Source organism: Rattus norvegicus, chromosome 19 (genome assembly GCF_021556685.1).
Source record: "Rattus norvegicus strain SHRSP/BbbUtx chromosome 19, alternate assembly SHRSP_T2T, whole genome shotgun sequence".
Taxonomy (NCBI): Eukaryota; Metazoa; Chordata; class Mammalia; order Rodentia; family Muridae; genus Rattus; species Rattus norvegicus.
Genome location: NC_141552.1, coordinates 54,203,526 through 54,218,329, shown reverse-complemented (window position 1 = coordinate 54,218,329; position 14,804 = coordinate 54,203,526). Strand labels below are relative to the sequence as shown.

Sequence of the window (14,804 nt, the reverse complement as noted above, 5' to 3'; positions counted from 1 at the left end):
GGCTGCTGCTGTTTCTTTACCTTGTTTGTTTAAGACAGGGTCTGTCTTCATAGCTCTGTATAAACCAGGCTGGCCTCAAATTTAGATATCTCTCTGCCTCTTCCTACCAAGCCTGGAACTAAAGATTTTCATGGCCAGTTACTGGCCTGCCTTCGTCCTTGTCCTGTTGTTCTCTATCAGGTTGCCCTTGCTGTGTCTTGTCCTTAGTATTGTTGGTGTCCAGTGTTAAGATTGTTGTATTTAATGTGGATGAGTGTTTGCTTGCATGTATAGAAGTACATACACATACCTGGGACTATATGGTATGACTTGTGTGCCTGGTGCCTAGAGAGGCCAGAAGAGGAACTAGTTGTGAGCTTCCAGAGGATGGGAGGAATTGAACCAAGGTTCTCTGGAAGAGTAGTCAGTGCTCTTAACCACTGTGGTGTCTTGACCCAGGCTTCACTGTTTTGGCTTTGTTTTTTTTTTTTTTTTTTTCAAAGCTGGGGACCGAACCCAGGGCCTTGCGCTTGCTAGGCAAGTGCTCTACCGCTGAGCTAAATCCCCCAACCCCTGCTTTGTTTTTTTTAAGACAGGATTTCTCTGTGTAGTCCTGGCTGTTCAGGAACTTGATCTGTAGACCAAGCTGGCCTCGAACTCACAGAGTGCCATGGGGGGTAGGTGGATTGTGAGAACATAGCCATGAGGGTTAGCCAGTTGGAGTAGGAGCAGCCCAGGCGAAGAGTGCAAGTTCTGTCTCAGGGTTATTAACAGGGAAGTAGACAAATAGATCCGAGGGCTGACGTCTGCACAGCTCTAGTGCTGTTAAGGCTTATTATAAACATGCAAGTTTTGTGTCTTTTATTTGGGAACTAAGTGATCAAAGATGAGGTAGAAACTGCCAATTAATTTTTACTACAACATTTTGGCAGACCAACACGTGGTGAGAACTTACTTTAACCCAAATTGAGATTTCAGATTCCTGGATAAAAGGCAGGCTGTCCCTTTAAGATAAAAGTCATGATGGTCATTAGGAAGGCAGGGAGAAGCATAGGGTTCAGGACAAGGGTTAGCCCACATGGTTTAGTTGGAATGGTTCCAGGGACTAGGATACGCCTCCCTCCTCCCCCCATGCCAGACAACTATAAACAGCAGGTTTGTCAGGAAGCTTCTGTGTGGGAGTTAGCTCTGTATTCATCCTCTAAAGCAACTGCGACAACATGGCACCTCGAAACTCACGGGTGACCGAGACTGGCTTTATAAGAATGCCCAACTGGGGGGTTGGGGATTTGGCTCAGTGGTAGAGCGCTTGCCTAGGAAGCGCAAGGCCCTGGGTTCAATCCCCAGCCCCGAAAAATAGAAAAAAGAAAAAAAGAAAGAATGCCCAACTGGGACTTGGGTGTGGATGAGTGACAGAAGGTGTGCTTTGCACATACGGGGCCCTGTGTTCAGTCACTTGCCCTGAGACAGGTTTCTGCATTTTCCTTTCTTTGCCCTAGACAAGGTTTCTCTGTGTAGCCTTGGCTGCCCTGCAACTCACTCTGTAGTGCTAGCTGGCCTCCTGAGTGCTGGGATAAAAAGTGCGCACCACCATACCCTGCTCTGTGCATTTTGTATATGCGCACACCAATGCAAAGGCAACAAAAATACGGACAGATTCAGTACAATACACGATGCCTTTAAAGTAGTTGTAATTCTGATACATAGAAACCTATTGACTACAGAAGAGACTGCAAGTTTTGGTGACTGTGTTTGAAGATGCAGTGTCAGAAACTAATGCAAAGCTGGGCGGACTAAGGAAAGAGATCAGGGAGTGGGGAGCCCTCTGGAAGGGTCAGAGGTTCATGTATACAGGGCTAAAGCTTCCCAAGAAAAATCTGTATTTGGTAACTTGTATCCAAACTCCCTTTAGGTATGGAAGAGTGCTTGAGCAAAGAGTCAGGACTGTAGGCTTGTAGGCTACGTCGAATGAATGGTCTTTTTCAAGTAGACACATACTTTATGCTCGACTTTGTGGTCTCCTGGGAGAGAGGGTTTAGTCTGTGGGTCATAGATGGATGTAAGCCACCAGATCAATAGCAGTCAGACAAGGAATTGAGAGTTGTGTGCAGCTCTGTCTGATGAGTTGGTTTGGGGTACAGTCTTTGTTTAAGATCTCAAAACTGAGAGATCTGCCAGCCTCTGGGTCCCCAGGGATAGCACCACCACTTCTACCAACAGTTTTAGTTGTTTTTTTTTTTTTGTTTGTTTTTGTTTTTGTTTTTTTTTCGGAGCTGGGGACCAAACGCAGGGCCTTGCGCTTGCTACCACTCTACCACTGAGCTAAATCCCCAACCCCACAGTTTTAGTTTTTAAGAGTCTTGGGTAGCCTAAGGTGGCTGCCAGCTCGATGTGTAGCTGCAACTGGCCTTGAGCTTCCAGCTACCTTTCAGATGTTGAGATTACAGTGTATGCAAGCCTGTCTGACTGAGTACAAGTTTTGATCCAGTTAGGTCCTATAACAGGTATGGGGGACAGCTGGGTTTGTCCTTAATCTTCGTGGGATAAGTTAAGAAAATTCTTTAAAATTAGGAAAAGCACTTGCTACCAAGGCTGAGGACCAGAGTTAATCCCCAGGAACCCCCATGGTAGAAGAGAATTGACAGTTTGTCCACAGACTTTCACATGTACACTTTGTGTACAAATATTACATGTAAATTTCTTGAAATTTTGTTTAGGCCTGGGGCAAACTGGAAGACCTTTCAAGTCTATTGTATTAAAATTTTGAGAAGGTGTTTGAATAGATTTCTTTTTAAACTGTTCAGTATTTATTAGGGACATGAAAGTCCTATAGAATACACCTTTCAAGAGCCCAATGTGGTATACTGTAAGCAAAGTATATGCCTTGGTATGCATACTTGGCTTTGTCTGTTTTGATATTTTTTGTTTTTTGTTATTGTTTGGGTGATTGTTGGGTCTCTGTATAGCTCTTAAGCCACCTGCCTCTGCCTCCTGAATGCTGGGATTAAAGGCATGTACCACACGCCCAGTTATACTTCACTGTCTTTAAAGACATCTGCTCATTTTACCTTGAAGGAGACAATCAGGCAAGGCTACAATTAAAACTTGGTGATAAAGTCCTTCCAGCGGCATCCCCTCCTTTTTTCCCCACAGAGATCTACCTTCTTTTGCCTTCCATGGGATTAAAGGCATGCACCACCCCTGCCAAGTCAAATAATCATTTTAAAAGCATTTTAAGTTTCTCAAAGAATTTTCTTCTTATATTTATGTGGAAGAGAAGTAACCCAGGGTAGCCATGAACTTTTGAAAGTTATGCCTTTGCCACTTCTGTAGTGCTAGGATCTCAGGCCCTCGCTACTGTGTAAAGTTTAACCATTTTCTAGTCTATATTGCTGATTGAGATGAAAGGCCCACTACTTCAAATAGTGTATTTCTCTGGGAGAGGACCCCGGGCCCCCTTTTAAAATAAAATCTTTAAAATGTCTGTATTCTTAATGACTATTTTTTTCTTCCTGGAATACTTACCGAGTGAGTTTCGGGTTTATATCCCGGGATGTTACCAGCTGACCTCAAAAGGGATCATGGCCAGTATTTTCAGCAGTATATTTATTAAATATATTAAAATAGTGAGAGGCATTGTACCCCACTGGGCAGACTAGGTGTCTAAGACATTTGTGAGAAAGGCTGGAGAGATGGCTCAGTGGTTAAGAGCACCGACTGCTCTTCCAGAGGTCCTGAGTTCAATTCCCAGCAACCACATGGTGGCTCACAACCATCTGTAATGGGATCCGATGCCCTCTTCTGGTGTGTCTGAAGACAGCTACAGTGTACTTATATAATAAATAAATTTTTTAAAAAAATTTGTAAGTTATCTGTTAAGGTTTTAGCTACATCATTTTAGAGCTTTGATATTAACCATCTCCAGCTAAATAACCTTTGTTCCCCTTTTACATAAACATGGGCTTGCTTACATGCATATGGTAGTGGGTCATAGTCACTCTTTCCCACATTCAGATTGCACAGCAGCCTATCTCTTCCTTACCTTGGTTTCTAAAAACCTTTGAGAAGGCAAATAACAAGTAACCATTAAAGGACATTTCGCAGTGAGCATTACAATTGCTATAAAAACATCTTTTTATTCATTTGTACACCTAATACATGAAAAGAACTCTGAATTGAAATCCAGCCATCTAGAAATAATTCTGGTCATAAAATGCACAATTATCCCATGTGTCCAAAGTCTGCTGAGTTTGCTCTGAAGTTTGTATTTACTCCAATATCTAGAATGTCTCAGGACCACATGCTGATACTACACAGAACAGAAGGGAGCTGAGCAGAACCACACGTAAATGCAAACTTAAGAACTTTATGGTATTGCTCTGGTGCCTTATGTCTTAAGCACTGACCAGAGAGTTAAGTGTGAGCTAGAAAAGTTTTCAGAGAAATGAGCTGCAGAACTTCCTACCCCACCCCTAGGTTATTCAGAGCAAGGAGGGCTGATGTGGGGGATGAGAACCTACAGACTGAACATCCTGCTTTCTTCCTACCTCAGTCCGACGCTGGACATCCTGGAGTGTAAGGCACTAGAACTGGCCTGAGAAGTGCTCCAAGCTTCAGTTCTTGGTGTGCAAAAGAAATTGTGGCATAGATCTTTTGAAACATAATAAAATAACTCCCCCCTCCTCTTATATTCTGTTATTCACAGACAAAAAGACAAGGAGGTAGATGTTTGCAAAGATTAAAAAACAGGTGAATCAAAATATGAAGAAAGTGTGTATACTTATTCAGATATGGAGAACCACTTAGAGGCCAAGAGTCGTATGCAGGGAATGCTGATGGGTGACAGACTGAGATGGCAGAGGTGGGAATCCTCAGTCCTCGTGACAGTACCTGGCGCTGGGACTGCTGAGGGACTGCATAAGAAAGCCCCATACTGACATGAAAATGGGGGCTCACAGATCAGCACCTTGGAGGTCAAAGGAAAGCAGCAGAAGAAGGGAGGTGCTGCCAACCACCACAGCTCAGCTGTAGCCGAGCTCAGCCACCACTCTACCTACTCACCTGCTCCTCCCCCGGCTGTGCCTACAGATGTGAGAACAAGATGAGCGGCATCGGGAAAGCGTACTTGTGATACTACGCTGCCTACCAACATTTTGTGAGGTGTTGGGATGCAGAAAATGAACAAATGAGAGGTTTTTCTTCATTGTCCTACATATTATAAATCTGTTTCTTGGCCAAGAAGTTAAGCAGCACACACAGGTGAAATGTGTAGTTCGCCCCTGCAAACAGGATGATGGAACTGCTATCCAGGTCAGTCTCCGGGGCTAGTGCCAATCCTGTAAGGCATACAATTCTCTCCAAAGAGAAGAACGGTGAAGAACTTTTCCCCTGCTAGCAAATGTGTTCATAAGGTAGAGGGCAGTAAATGTGAAAATGAAAGCTGTGAGTCTTCAGTGAACCAAGCATACATTTCTCAGTTCCTGCCATCGGAACCCACACTGGTACTGCACCCACATCCAAAAACAGAGCAGTTAATGCTGAAACCTACCCTTTACTTGGGCACAGCAGCCTTGTCTCCTTTGGTGTAGAGACAGGCCAGAGCTAACGTACGTCTCAGTGCCAAGCTGAAGTGGCTCTAGTCCACTGCCACACAAATGGGCTCTTGGAGACCAGAGGAAGCCAGGGTTAGAATTGTGCTAAATGATGCTGAGTCCAGGAATAATAAGATCCGTGGGAATCCACAGAAGAACCAAAACTACAGTGAGGGATTCTCATAAAGCTTCACATAAAACTTCCAACTCTATTTACTTTGTTACCTCATTCAAAGAGATTTAATCTAATCAAAGGAGAGAACAGGGAACCCCTCACCTCTGGGAAGTAGATGTGGTAAAAGATCATTCCAGAGAATCGTCACCTAAAATGGAAGAGTTTACAGTTCCTTAAGGCTAACCGGCTTCCCAGTGTGTGTTGTCATGCAAGGCAAGCTGAAGTAACCTCAGTGTCCATGAATCGAGTGTCGCACAACTAAGGCTGTATAGTGACTGTCCCTCCTTAGTCCTAGGTTTCCAGTCGCGCCTCTCACTTTTCTAATGCAGTGGCCCTTCAATACGGCTGGCTCCTCACATTTATAGTGACCCCAACCATAACATCTCCATTGCTACTTCAGAACTGCAATGTTGCTGCTATTATGAATCACAATGTAAATATCTGTGCTTCCCAGTGGTTTAGGAGACCTGTGAAAGGGTCAGGTCATTTGACACGAAAGGGGTTGCAACCCACAAGTTTAGGATCACTGCTCTAGACCTGCCATTTCTGCTAGCAACGTGCATCTGTTCCTGAGAAGCCCAGTGCGCTCTACCAACACTGGTGGGTCAGATAATCCAGGTAGACAGCTCCCTCGACTATCTAAGGTACTTAAGACATCAAGCATAGAAAAAACTGCAGCAAGACAAGCAGCCTACAAGCTCTGTTGATATCAACAACAGAACTTCTAGCTGAAGACTTACCAGAAAGCTGCTGTTTCCCTCCAATTTAATCGTTAGCTAGACGTTAACAAGTGCAGAAAAGAATCAAAAACTATAGGGGCTGGGGATTTAGCTCAGTGGTAGAGCGCTTACCTAGGAAGCGCAAGGCCCTGGGTTCGGTCCCCAGCTCCGAAAAAAAGAACCAAAAAAAAAAAAAAAAGAATCAAAAACTATGCTGAAAACACTCGATGCTATTTGTTCCTGAATGGTAGTAACAACATGACGGTGGTGTACCCAGTTTTACACTATAACTGTTTTGGAAGTTTTTCTGGAACTTAAATGGTACCACTTCCATAGTTAAAGATCAAACCTGCTGCTTGCTACATTTTTTACTATTAATTGCATAGGTTTAAAAAAACTATTTTGTATTCAATCCCAAATAAACTTTCATTCACAGAGACTGTTACAACCAACAACCATATTTGAGAGCACCCAGTGCCTGGAGTTGTGCATATCTTCTCCTCCTTCCCGGGCCAGCTGAGAGCCTGTTCTGCCGGCTCAGCTCTCTGGTGCAGTATTCCTCCTTTCTTTTGCCTACAAACAGTTCCTCTCATCTCTTAAATACATATTTTTTCCAAAATACTAATTCTCCTCACATCATATTCTAATTGTGTGTCCTTTTAATAAATCAATTAAATCTCAAGTAGGAGTGGCCTAGTTGAAGAAAATAGCAAGAAATGTATAAAAAGAGCAAGTCTACAGAAATGTCAAAGACAGACACTTGAGAATTTTCAGCTGCTCTAAAAAAATGAAAGGATTTCTATTAATGTCATTTAGCGAACCAATGCTTCCAGGTTTCTGAGAACCACAGTTGAATTAAAGGCTAGCGCTTGCACTCTGGCCTGCTCTCTCTTCTCTCCTCACCTCTCTCCTCTCTCCCTCTCTCTCCTTTCTGATTTTTCCAGACAGGGTTACTCTGTATTTCTGGCTCTCCTGGAACGCACTCTGTAGACCAGACTGGCCTTGAATTTACAAAGATCCGCTGGCCTCTGCGCCCCGAGTGCTGAGAGCATTAAAGGTTCTCAAAGACGGCAGCAGTTTGTATATGAGATCAACATTCAGTGTTGTTATATAGAACAGCCCATGACATCCAAGTTTCAGCTTCAGAAAACACTGTCACCATTTCTGAAATCTCAGTGCTCGAGAGACTAAAGCAAGAGGATCACTAGCCTGAGCTCCAGTGTGAAACCATCTCACAAAAAGAAAAGGGCGGCAGCACTGAAATGTATGGTGCACTTGGTGGCTTCCCCACTCACTTTCCAGTTCAGAGATTCTATCAAGAAGGCTGAGGACAGGGCTCCGGGGGTAAGGGTGGGGAGCCTGGAAACAAAAGAAAGCAGTCTCCGGCTGCACTGTACTTACAGTCCTCAGTAGTCGTCTGTGGCTTTGCTCATGCTAGGGATGTAAAGCTTGGGACTCTGGTAGCTCTCTGGAACGCAGTATGAACAGCATGGTTTACTTAATCACCCAAGACAACCCACCAATCCCCTCTTCCTCTTCTAAAAGGCTAAGAACAGATGTTGAGGTTGTAGGCAGGCTATACAAGGCACAGATGAGGCTAGAAGTCATCTGAGGAAATCAATAAGGGATAGCTCGCTGACCTATGATCAGCTGAAAGAAAAGCAGCATCGGAGTTCACACTGCTCCTGCTGGGAAAGCCACACAAAAGGCAGCATGGCTTGTTTCTTCTTTCAAATACTGGCATACCTGTGTATTCAGCTAAAAACATCATAATACAAGATAGCAGGAAATAAAGAAAGCTGCAGGCAGGCTGCCCTGGTACAAACCTCTAAGGACAAAGTTGGGGGAACACAGGATGCCAGGTTAACTACTGCGCCCTTCCACAGAGCAGGCAGTGTCCACACAACCCCTCTCATTGGTGAGGTAGATGGTTCAGAGGTACAGGTGGCAACCTACAGCACAGTGGAACAAAAACCGTCTGCACGGTTAAGAGAAGTTATTCCCAGGGCTGCATCAGACACAAAATAATCTACCATATTTACAGGTTACTCTGTAAGACTAAGCCGAAGGGAAATGGATTTTTACCCTAAGACTTAAATAATACCAACTTGCCTTACAATGAATTTACATATCCGTCTGTCACCTTAATACAACTCCACAAGTGGGTTCTGCCTGCCACTGTAGGAATGTGAGCCTGCTGGAGGGACGAGAAGAGCCTGGACTATTAGGAGGGGTAACAGCAAATGAGCGAAAATGGGAAGACAGGCTTTCAAGGAAAAGGGTTTAGGTCAAACAGAAAAACTAGGAGAGGACAAAGTACCTTCTTCAGTGAGGAGACAGGGACAGAGGAAAGGTCAGCTCCCAGAACGATGCTCCTCATGGTGAGAGGATGGGAGGAAGGGAAAAAGTCTTGCATTACTTCCCATGAAAGTCACTCAGCTCCACGTCATCCTTTCTACGCTTGTGAGTGAAAAAAGAGGTGACGGGGTAGAGCTTGGCCTTGGCCTGAAACCGATGTCCTGCAATGTCAATCTCATATTCTCCTCGGTTGATGAAATCTGCTGTCACCACCTGCTCTTCCCCGCTGTCCTCAGAAAAGTTGTGTACATAGCCCAGGCATACATGGCGCTCAAGAGTGTAGCTGTAGGCACTGCTGGTGGTCTTGCCAGCGTACTTTCCGTTCCGGTAAATGGGTTCTCCCCACCAAGGCCACAAGTCCAGGTCTGTGTCATGGTCATCCAGAATAAACATAACGAGGCGTTTATATACCCCGGTCTGCTTTTGCTGCAGCAGGGCATCCCGACCGATGAAGTCTATGCCCTAGGAAAGGAAAAGGGGAGAAGACCCTGAGAGGCCAGTCTAGAAGGCAGCCCTGGCGTGTAAGGGAGACTACAGGGTACGCAGCACACGTTTGACTACACCACTGCTAGCTTTTAGAAAATGGCGGCACTGTGAAAAGCTGTGCACACTGCAGACACCAAAGAATTTTAACAGCAGAAGTACATACATAGTTCTGTGAAAAGATTTCAACCATGAGCCTACACAGAACAAAGACTGTTAGAAAAACTGAAAAGTTAGTTGAGAATACTTGCTAGAGGGATGGCAAGATGGCTCTGCAGGTAAAGGCTCTTATTACACAAGCCTAGAAACCCAAGTTTGAGCCCCAGAACCCAAGTAAAGTTGGCAGCAAAGAACCAATTCCACAGAGTTAGAGGTAGGTAACCTTTGTGTATTTCCAACAAAAAGTCCTGCACATGAATGTCCCAATATATTTATTATATATACAGGTAAACAAACGTAGTAGTGATTATCTCTAATTAAAAGACAGGTCATTTTAAATAAGTTAACATTTTCACAGCACACAAAAGAGTTGTGTGTAATTTTTTATGTCTAGTTATATGCAGTGGCCAAAAGTAAGAATGACTAAATAAGTACTATCTTGGCATGAGGGCACACAGCCAGGACTAAATAGCAAGACCTTGTCTCAGAAAAGAACAGAGACACTACAGTTGTACGTCAGGGAAGTGCTGTTGTAAACACAACAAGGTGCAAGTTTAGCCCCATGTAGATTGAAAGTGGGCAGGGCGATCATGCACTGGCACTGGCACATTCTAATTCTCTAGGACAGGAACAAACTGCTGCTTCTCAGAGGACACTGGTTGAGGTTCAGAGAAAGGAAGACTGGAGAATAACCTTTTGAACTACAGTTTCTAAATACTACCTGGGGCTGGAGAAATAAGGATTCTTGTAGAGGACCCCAAGCTCTGTTCCTAGTGGCCTCTTGACAACTGCATTCAGATGCATATACCTCATGCAGACATACATGCAGTCACATAATTGAAAGTTAAAAATATATTTTAAGAAAAAATGAGGCAACTGGCTGTGAGAGGATTAATCTGGAAAAATGCTGTGCTGCCTCCACAATGTTAGTTGTGACCACAGTCGACTAAAAACTGTAACGCAGGTGTTGTCAGGGTATTGGGATTCCGTCTGAAATGTGCATCCCACGGTCAGTCTCCTGTCCTGAGGACACACCTGTCCTTGTGCCTTACCTGATGCTGGCCAGCACTTCCCTGTCTTTCCTGGTTTGTTCAGCTCCTCCTATTCTTAGACACATCACAGATGCTTGGCTAAGACACATGGAGATCTGGATGGATAAATACCTTCTCTAACTTCACGCGAGACTCTCCTCCACATTCCAGGGGCGTGGTGAGGGTGTTTAAGTCCTGACCCCAGAAAGCAAAAAACTTCTCAATTCGGAGACTTCTGAGAGCGTAATACCCAGCATTCCGGATTCCATATTTCTGTCCAACACTCATCACCTCATTGTAGACATGCAGAGCATACTATATGAAGAGAAGAAAAGTTAGCAACTAGTGAGCCTTCTAGTTAATTGAAGTGGTGTATCCCATTGGTTCTTAGGTAAGCTGCAGGGAAAGGATGATTGATAGATAGATAGATAGATAGATAGATAGATAGATAGATAGATAGATAGATAGATAGAACAGACAGACAGACAGACAGACAGACAGACAGTGCCAGTGTGCGTAACCACTGAGCCATCTCTCCAACCTGGATTTTAACATTTTTTTTAAATAATATTTATTTATTATATATAAGTACACTGTCGCTGTCTTCAGACACACCAGAAGAGGGCATCAGATCTCATTACAGATGGTTGTGAGCCACCATGTGGTTGCTGGGATTTGAACTCAGGACCTCTGGAAGAGCAGTCAGTGCTCTTAACCACTGACCCATCTCTCCAGCCCCCGGATTTTATCATTTTTAACAGTTCATTTTGAACAGGTATATTCACATTTTTAAAAAAAGATTTATTTTATTTATATGAGTACACTGTAGCTGTCTTCAGCAACACCGGAAGAGGGCATCGGATCCCATTACAGATGGTTGTGAGCCACCATGTGGTTGCTGGGAATTGAACTCTAGACCTCTAGAAGGGCAGCCAGTGCTCTTGACTACTGAGCCATCTCTCCAGCACAATATTAAAAACATTTTAAAAACAACCTAAAAGCTGAAGACATGCAGCTCAGTTGGTACACAATCTTCCTAGCAGTTACAAAGCTCAGTGGGACAACACTTACTTGCCCAGCATGCATGTGGCTGACTCTTGCTATGTATCAAATGACAACCAAGAAAAATGTATCACATATGGAGAAGTGGATCACTGATTGAAGTACACTTGCTGTCCTTTGCAGAGACCCTGGGTTCAATCCCCAGCATTAACAGCTCACAATAGTTTAACTATTTTCATCTTTAACTCTAGTTCCAGGGCATCCAATGCACTTTTCTGGCCTTCATGGCCCCTGCATCCATGTGGTGCAGAGACATACATGTAGGCAAACACCCACGCATATAAAATTACTATGTTCAAAATATTTAAAGCACCTACAAATATAAATTAATTTCTCCGCTTCTTGACTATGGATGAAATGTAACTAGTTATAACTTACTGTCCACTGGACAGTACTCAAACTGAACCAAACTAAGCCCCACCTTTAAAAAAGAAGAAAGTGTGTGCATGGCTGAAGAGAAATGAAAACGAGACCGATGAAACGGTCAGTGGTTGAGGTTGTGCCCTACGTAAGGGCTTGAGTTTGATCCCTGAATCCCACAAAGTGAGCACAGAACCAACTCTAAAGATTTACCCTTTGACCTCCATGCACATATAGGTATGCCCTGACACACAGACACACTAGAAAGTCAAGAGTGCAGGTGATAGGAGAGAGGAAGCCTTGGTAGGATGGAAGCCATTCCTGCCTGATGCAAGAATGGAGAGTTGCAAGCCAGCCTGGGCTACAAAGCCAGGCCTGTCCTGGGAGATGGGGGATGGGAAGGTAGCATGGTCAAAGGGAAGGATATGACCAGAACTCCAGGAAACATCTACCCTGACTAGGATTCAATACCTATTTGTTTAAGTGATAGGATATAAAAACTTCAAAGGAGATCTCAGGAATACACAAGTAATATTATTGGATAGTGGTAAGTGCTACAAAAAAAAGATAAACTGCAAGGAGACAGGTAAGACGACACACAGCTTTAAATAAGGTCTAAGAAATGATGTGACAGGACATGGTGCACACACTTTTAATCCCAGGACTCAGAAGGCAGAGGCAGGGGAATCTCTTAAATTGAAGGCCAACCTGGTCTACATAGTAAGTTCCAGGACAGCCAGAGCTGTATTTTGAAACTCTATCTCAAAGAAACAAAGCAAAGCACACTGTGCTACGAAGGCTGGAGAGGTGGCTCAGCAGGTGAGAGCACTCGCTCTTCCAGGGGACTCAGGCTTGGCTCCAGCAACCATTAGCTCACCACCACTTGTCACTTCATTTCCAGGGAATATCACCCCTCTTCTGGTCTCGTTGGTGTATCTCCACATATGGACCATACATAAACTCAGGCACATACAAACATATGACAAGTAATAAATCATATACACATACACATAGGTGTCCATGTGCGAGCTGGGGGAGGTGATATGAAGCCTGAAAGGGAACAGCAGTGAGCATGAGGAGGCCAGAAGGAAAACAAAGTATTAGGACACAAAGCAGCAGCCTGTCTAGCTTGTTCCAAGACTAGCAGGAATGAGCGCTCCAGAAAACTCAGGCCAAGTTCAGAGCGAGAAGATAAGCCTGCCGGCTCTGTAGAGCGGCTTTCAATTTCACCTCACTCATAATCCTAGCTCTGAGGAGGTAGAGACCAGCCTGGGCTATAATACCAAGACCATTTAAAAAAAAAAAATAGCAGCACTTAGGAGGCAGAGGCAGACAGATCTCTGAGTTCAAGGCCAGCCTGTTATACAGAGTAAGTTTAAAGAGCCAGGGCTACCTAGAGAAACCCTGTCTCTAAAAACAAACAAAACAACAAAAAAATAAATAAAACAAAACATGTACTCCCAAAGGTGCTAAGTGCTCCCCCTTCTGTGCCTTTGAATTTACTTGCATACACATCAGAATTACTGATTAGGAATTAGTAAAATAGTGCTGTTAGGCTGTTGCTAGTTGATGGAAGCTACTTATGAAGGTGATGAGCAGTTTCTATCTACATAACTGATTGTATAAGGTTTAAAACATGTTGGTATTTGACTTTCTGGTTGTGAGCCTAGACTTCACAACTGAGCCATCTTTAGTCATCTCTAGCCCACTGTGTTGGTATTGGGATTCCTAGCGTCTCATGTACCCCAGACTAGACTGAAACTCCTGCAGAATTCTACCTTCTCAGTGCTAGGATTATGGGCATGTGTTACCATGCCCAGTTGATATAGTACTAGGGATCAAACTGAGGACTGACATGCTAGAAAAACAGTAGAAAAACAGTAGATGTTTAAACATTTTATTTCTATTGCATGTATGTGAGTGTTCTGCATGCTTGTGTGTGTGTGTGTGTGTGTGTACCATGTATGTGCCTGGTGCCCTTGGAGGTCAGAGGCGGGCGGTGAGCTGCCATGTGGATGTGGAGACAGAACCCAGGTATTCTGTGCTCCATGCATGTATCTCTTCAACATTAACTATTAAAAATGACAAAACGTCTTCCCTGCAGCCTGCCCGAGACTAGATGGGATACACCAAATCTGTTGGTGCTCAGGAATCTTGGGAACCTGGTAGCCCTGCCCAGCCCCCTCACCTCTATGGGGATATACAGCATGAATCCTGGTTCTCCTGTGTGAGTCATACTCATCACCCGGATCCCATTTGCATAGCCCACACTCATCTCCTGCAAAGAAAAAGAAAGCAGTCAGCACTAGTCCCTCGGGACAGGAACCTTGTCAGTACCCACCCTCTGTTAAACCCTTGAAGAGCTATAGCCAAGGAAAGCATTTCTCTTTACCAACTCATGCTCAAACAATTGCGTTACCCAAGTAACATAAGGAACAATGAAGACCAATCAAGTGTCTTCTCTGGGGAACTCTATGTGCCAGCTTCAGGCATCTGACACAAAGAGGACAATGCCCACAGAATAGAATTCATATACTCTGGGACCAGAGACTCGGTTGCCTTGAAAAGGTCATGGGTACAACTACTGCTCTATAACGGGCGGGTGTGAGCCAGCACTGACATGAGCCACCTCCACATGAATCTGACAAGATAAGGCATCGCCAGCCACAGCTGGATGGGCTGGGTCACTTTTTAAAGCACAAAGACTGTAGAGGGGTCTGTTCACTAACATGGGAGTTTGCTCTGCTTGGGAGAACAGAGGAAATTACTAAGCAATTTGCTCTGAGAATCTCAACTCAGGTTTGAACTTTCCAGTTCCTCCAGGGATGGTGCATGTCCGAAGTGGCTGAGTGACTGCTTCCTGCAAAGCATTCAGTCACTCGGTTGT

The 14,804-nt window shown here is 44.2% G+C and overlaps 1 protein-coding gene across 1 annotated transcript in view; it reads right to left on the bottom strand.

Annotated features, from left to right (window-relative positions):
* Positions 1–4,089: 4,089 nt before the first annotated feature.
* The window catches only part of Pdpr (pyruvate dehydrogenase phosphatase regulatory subunit), a 44,654-nt gene continuing 33,939 nt past the window's right edge, over positions 4,090–14,804 (bottom strand). Inside the window, 3 exon segments of the mRNA NM_001107430.2 lie at positions 4,090–9,284; positions 10,628–10,810; positions 14,106–14,195. Coding sequence (NP_001100900.1) covers positions 8,880–9,284; positions 10,628–10,810; positions 14,106–14,195 — 678 coding nt within the window. The 3' untranslated portion in view covers positions 4,090–8,879.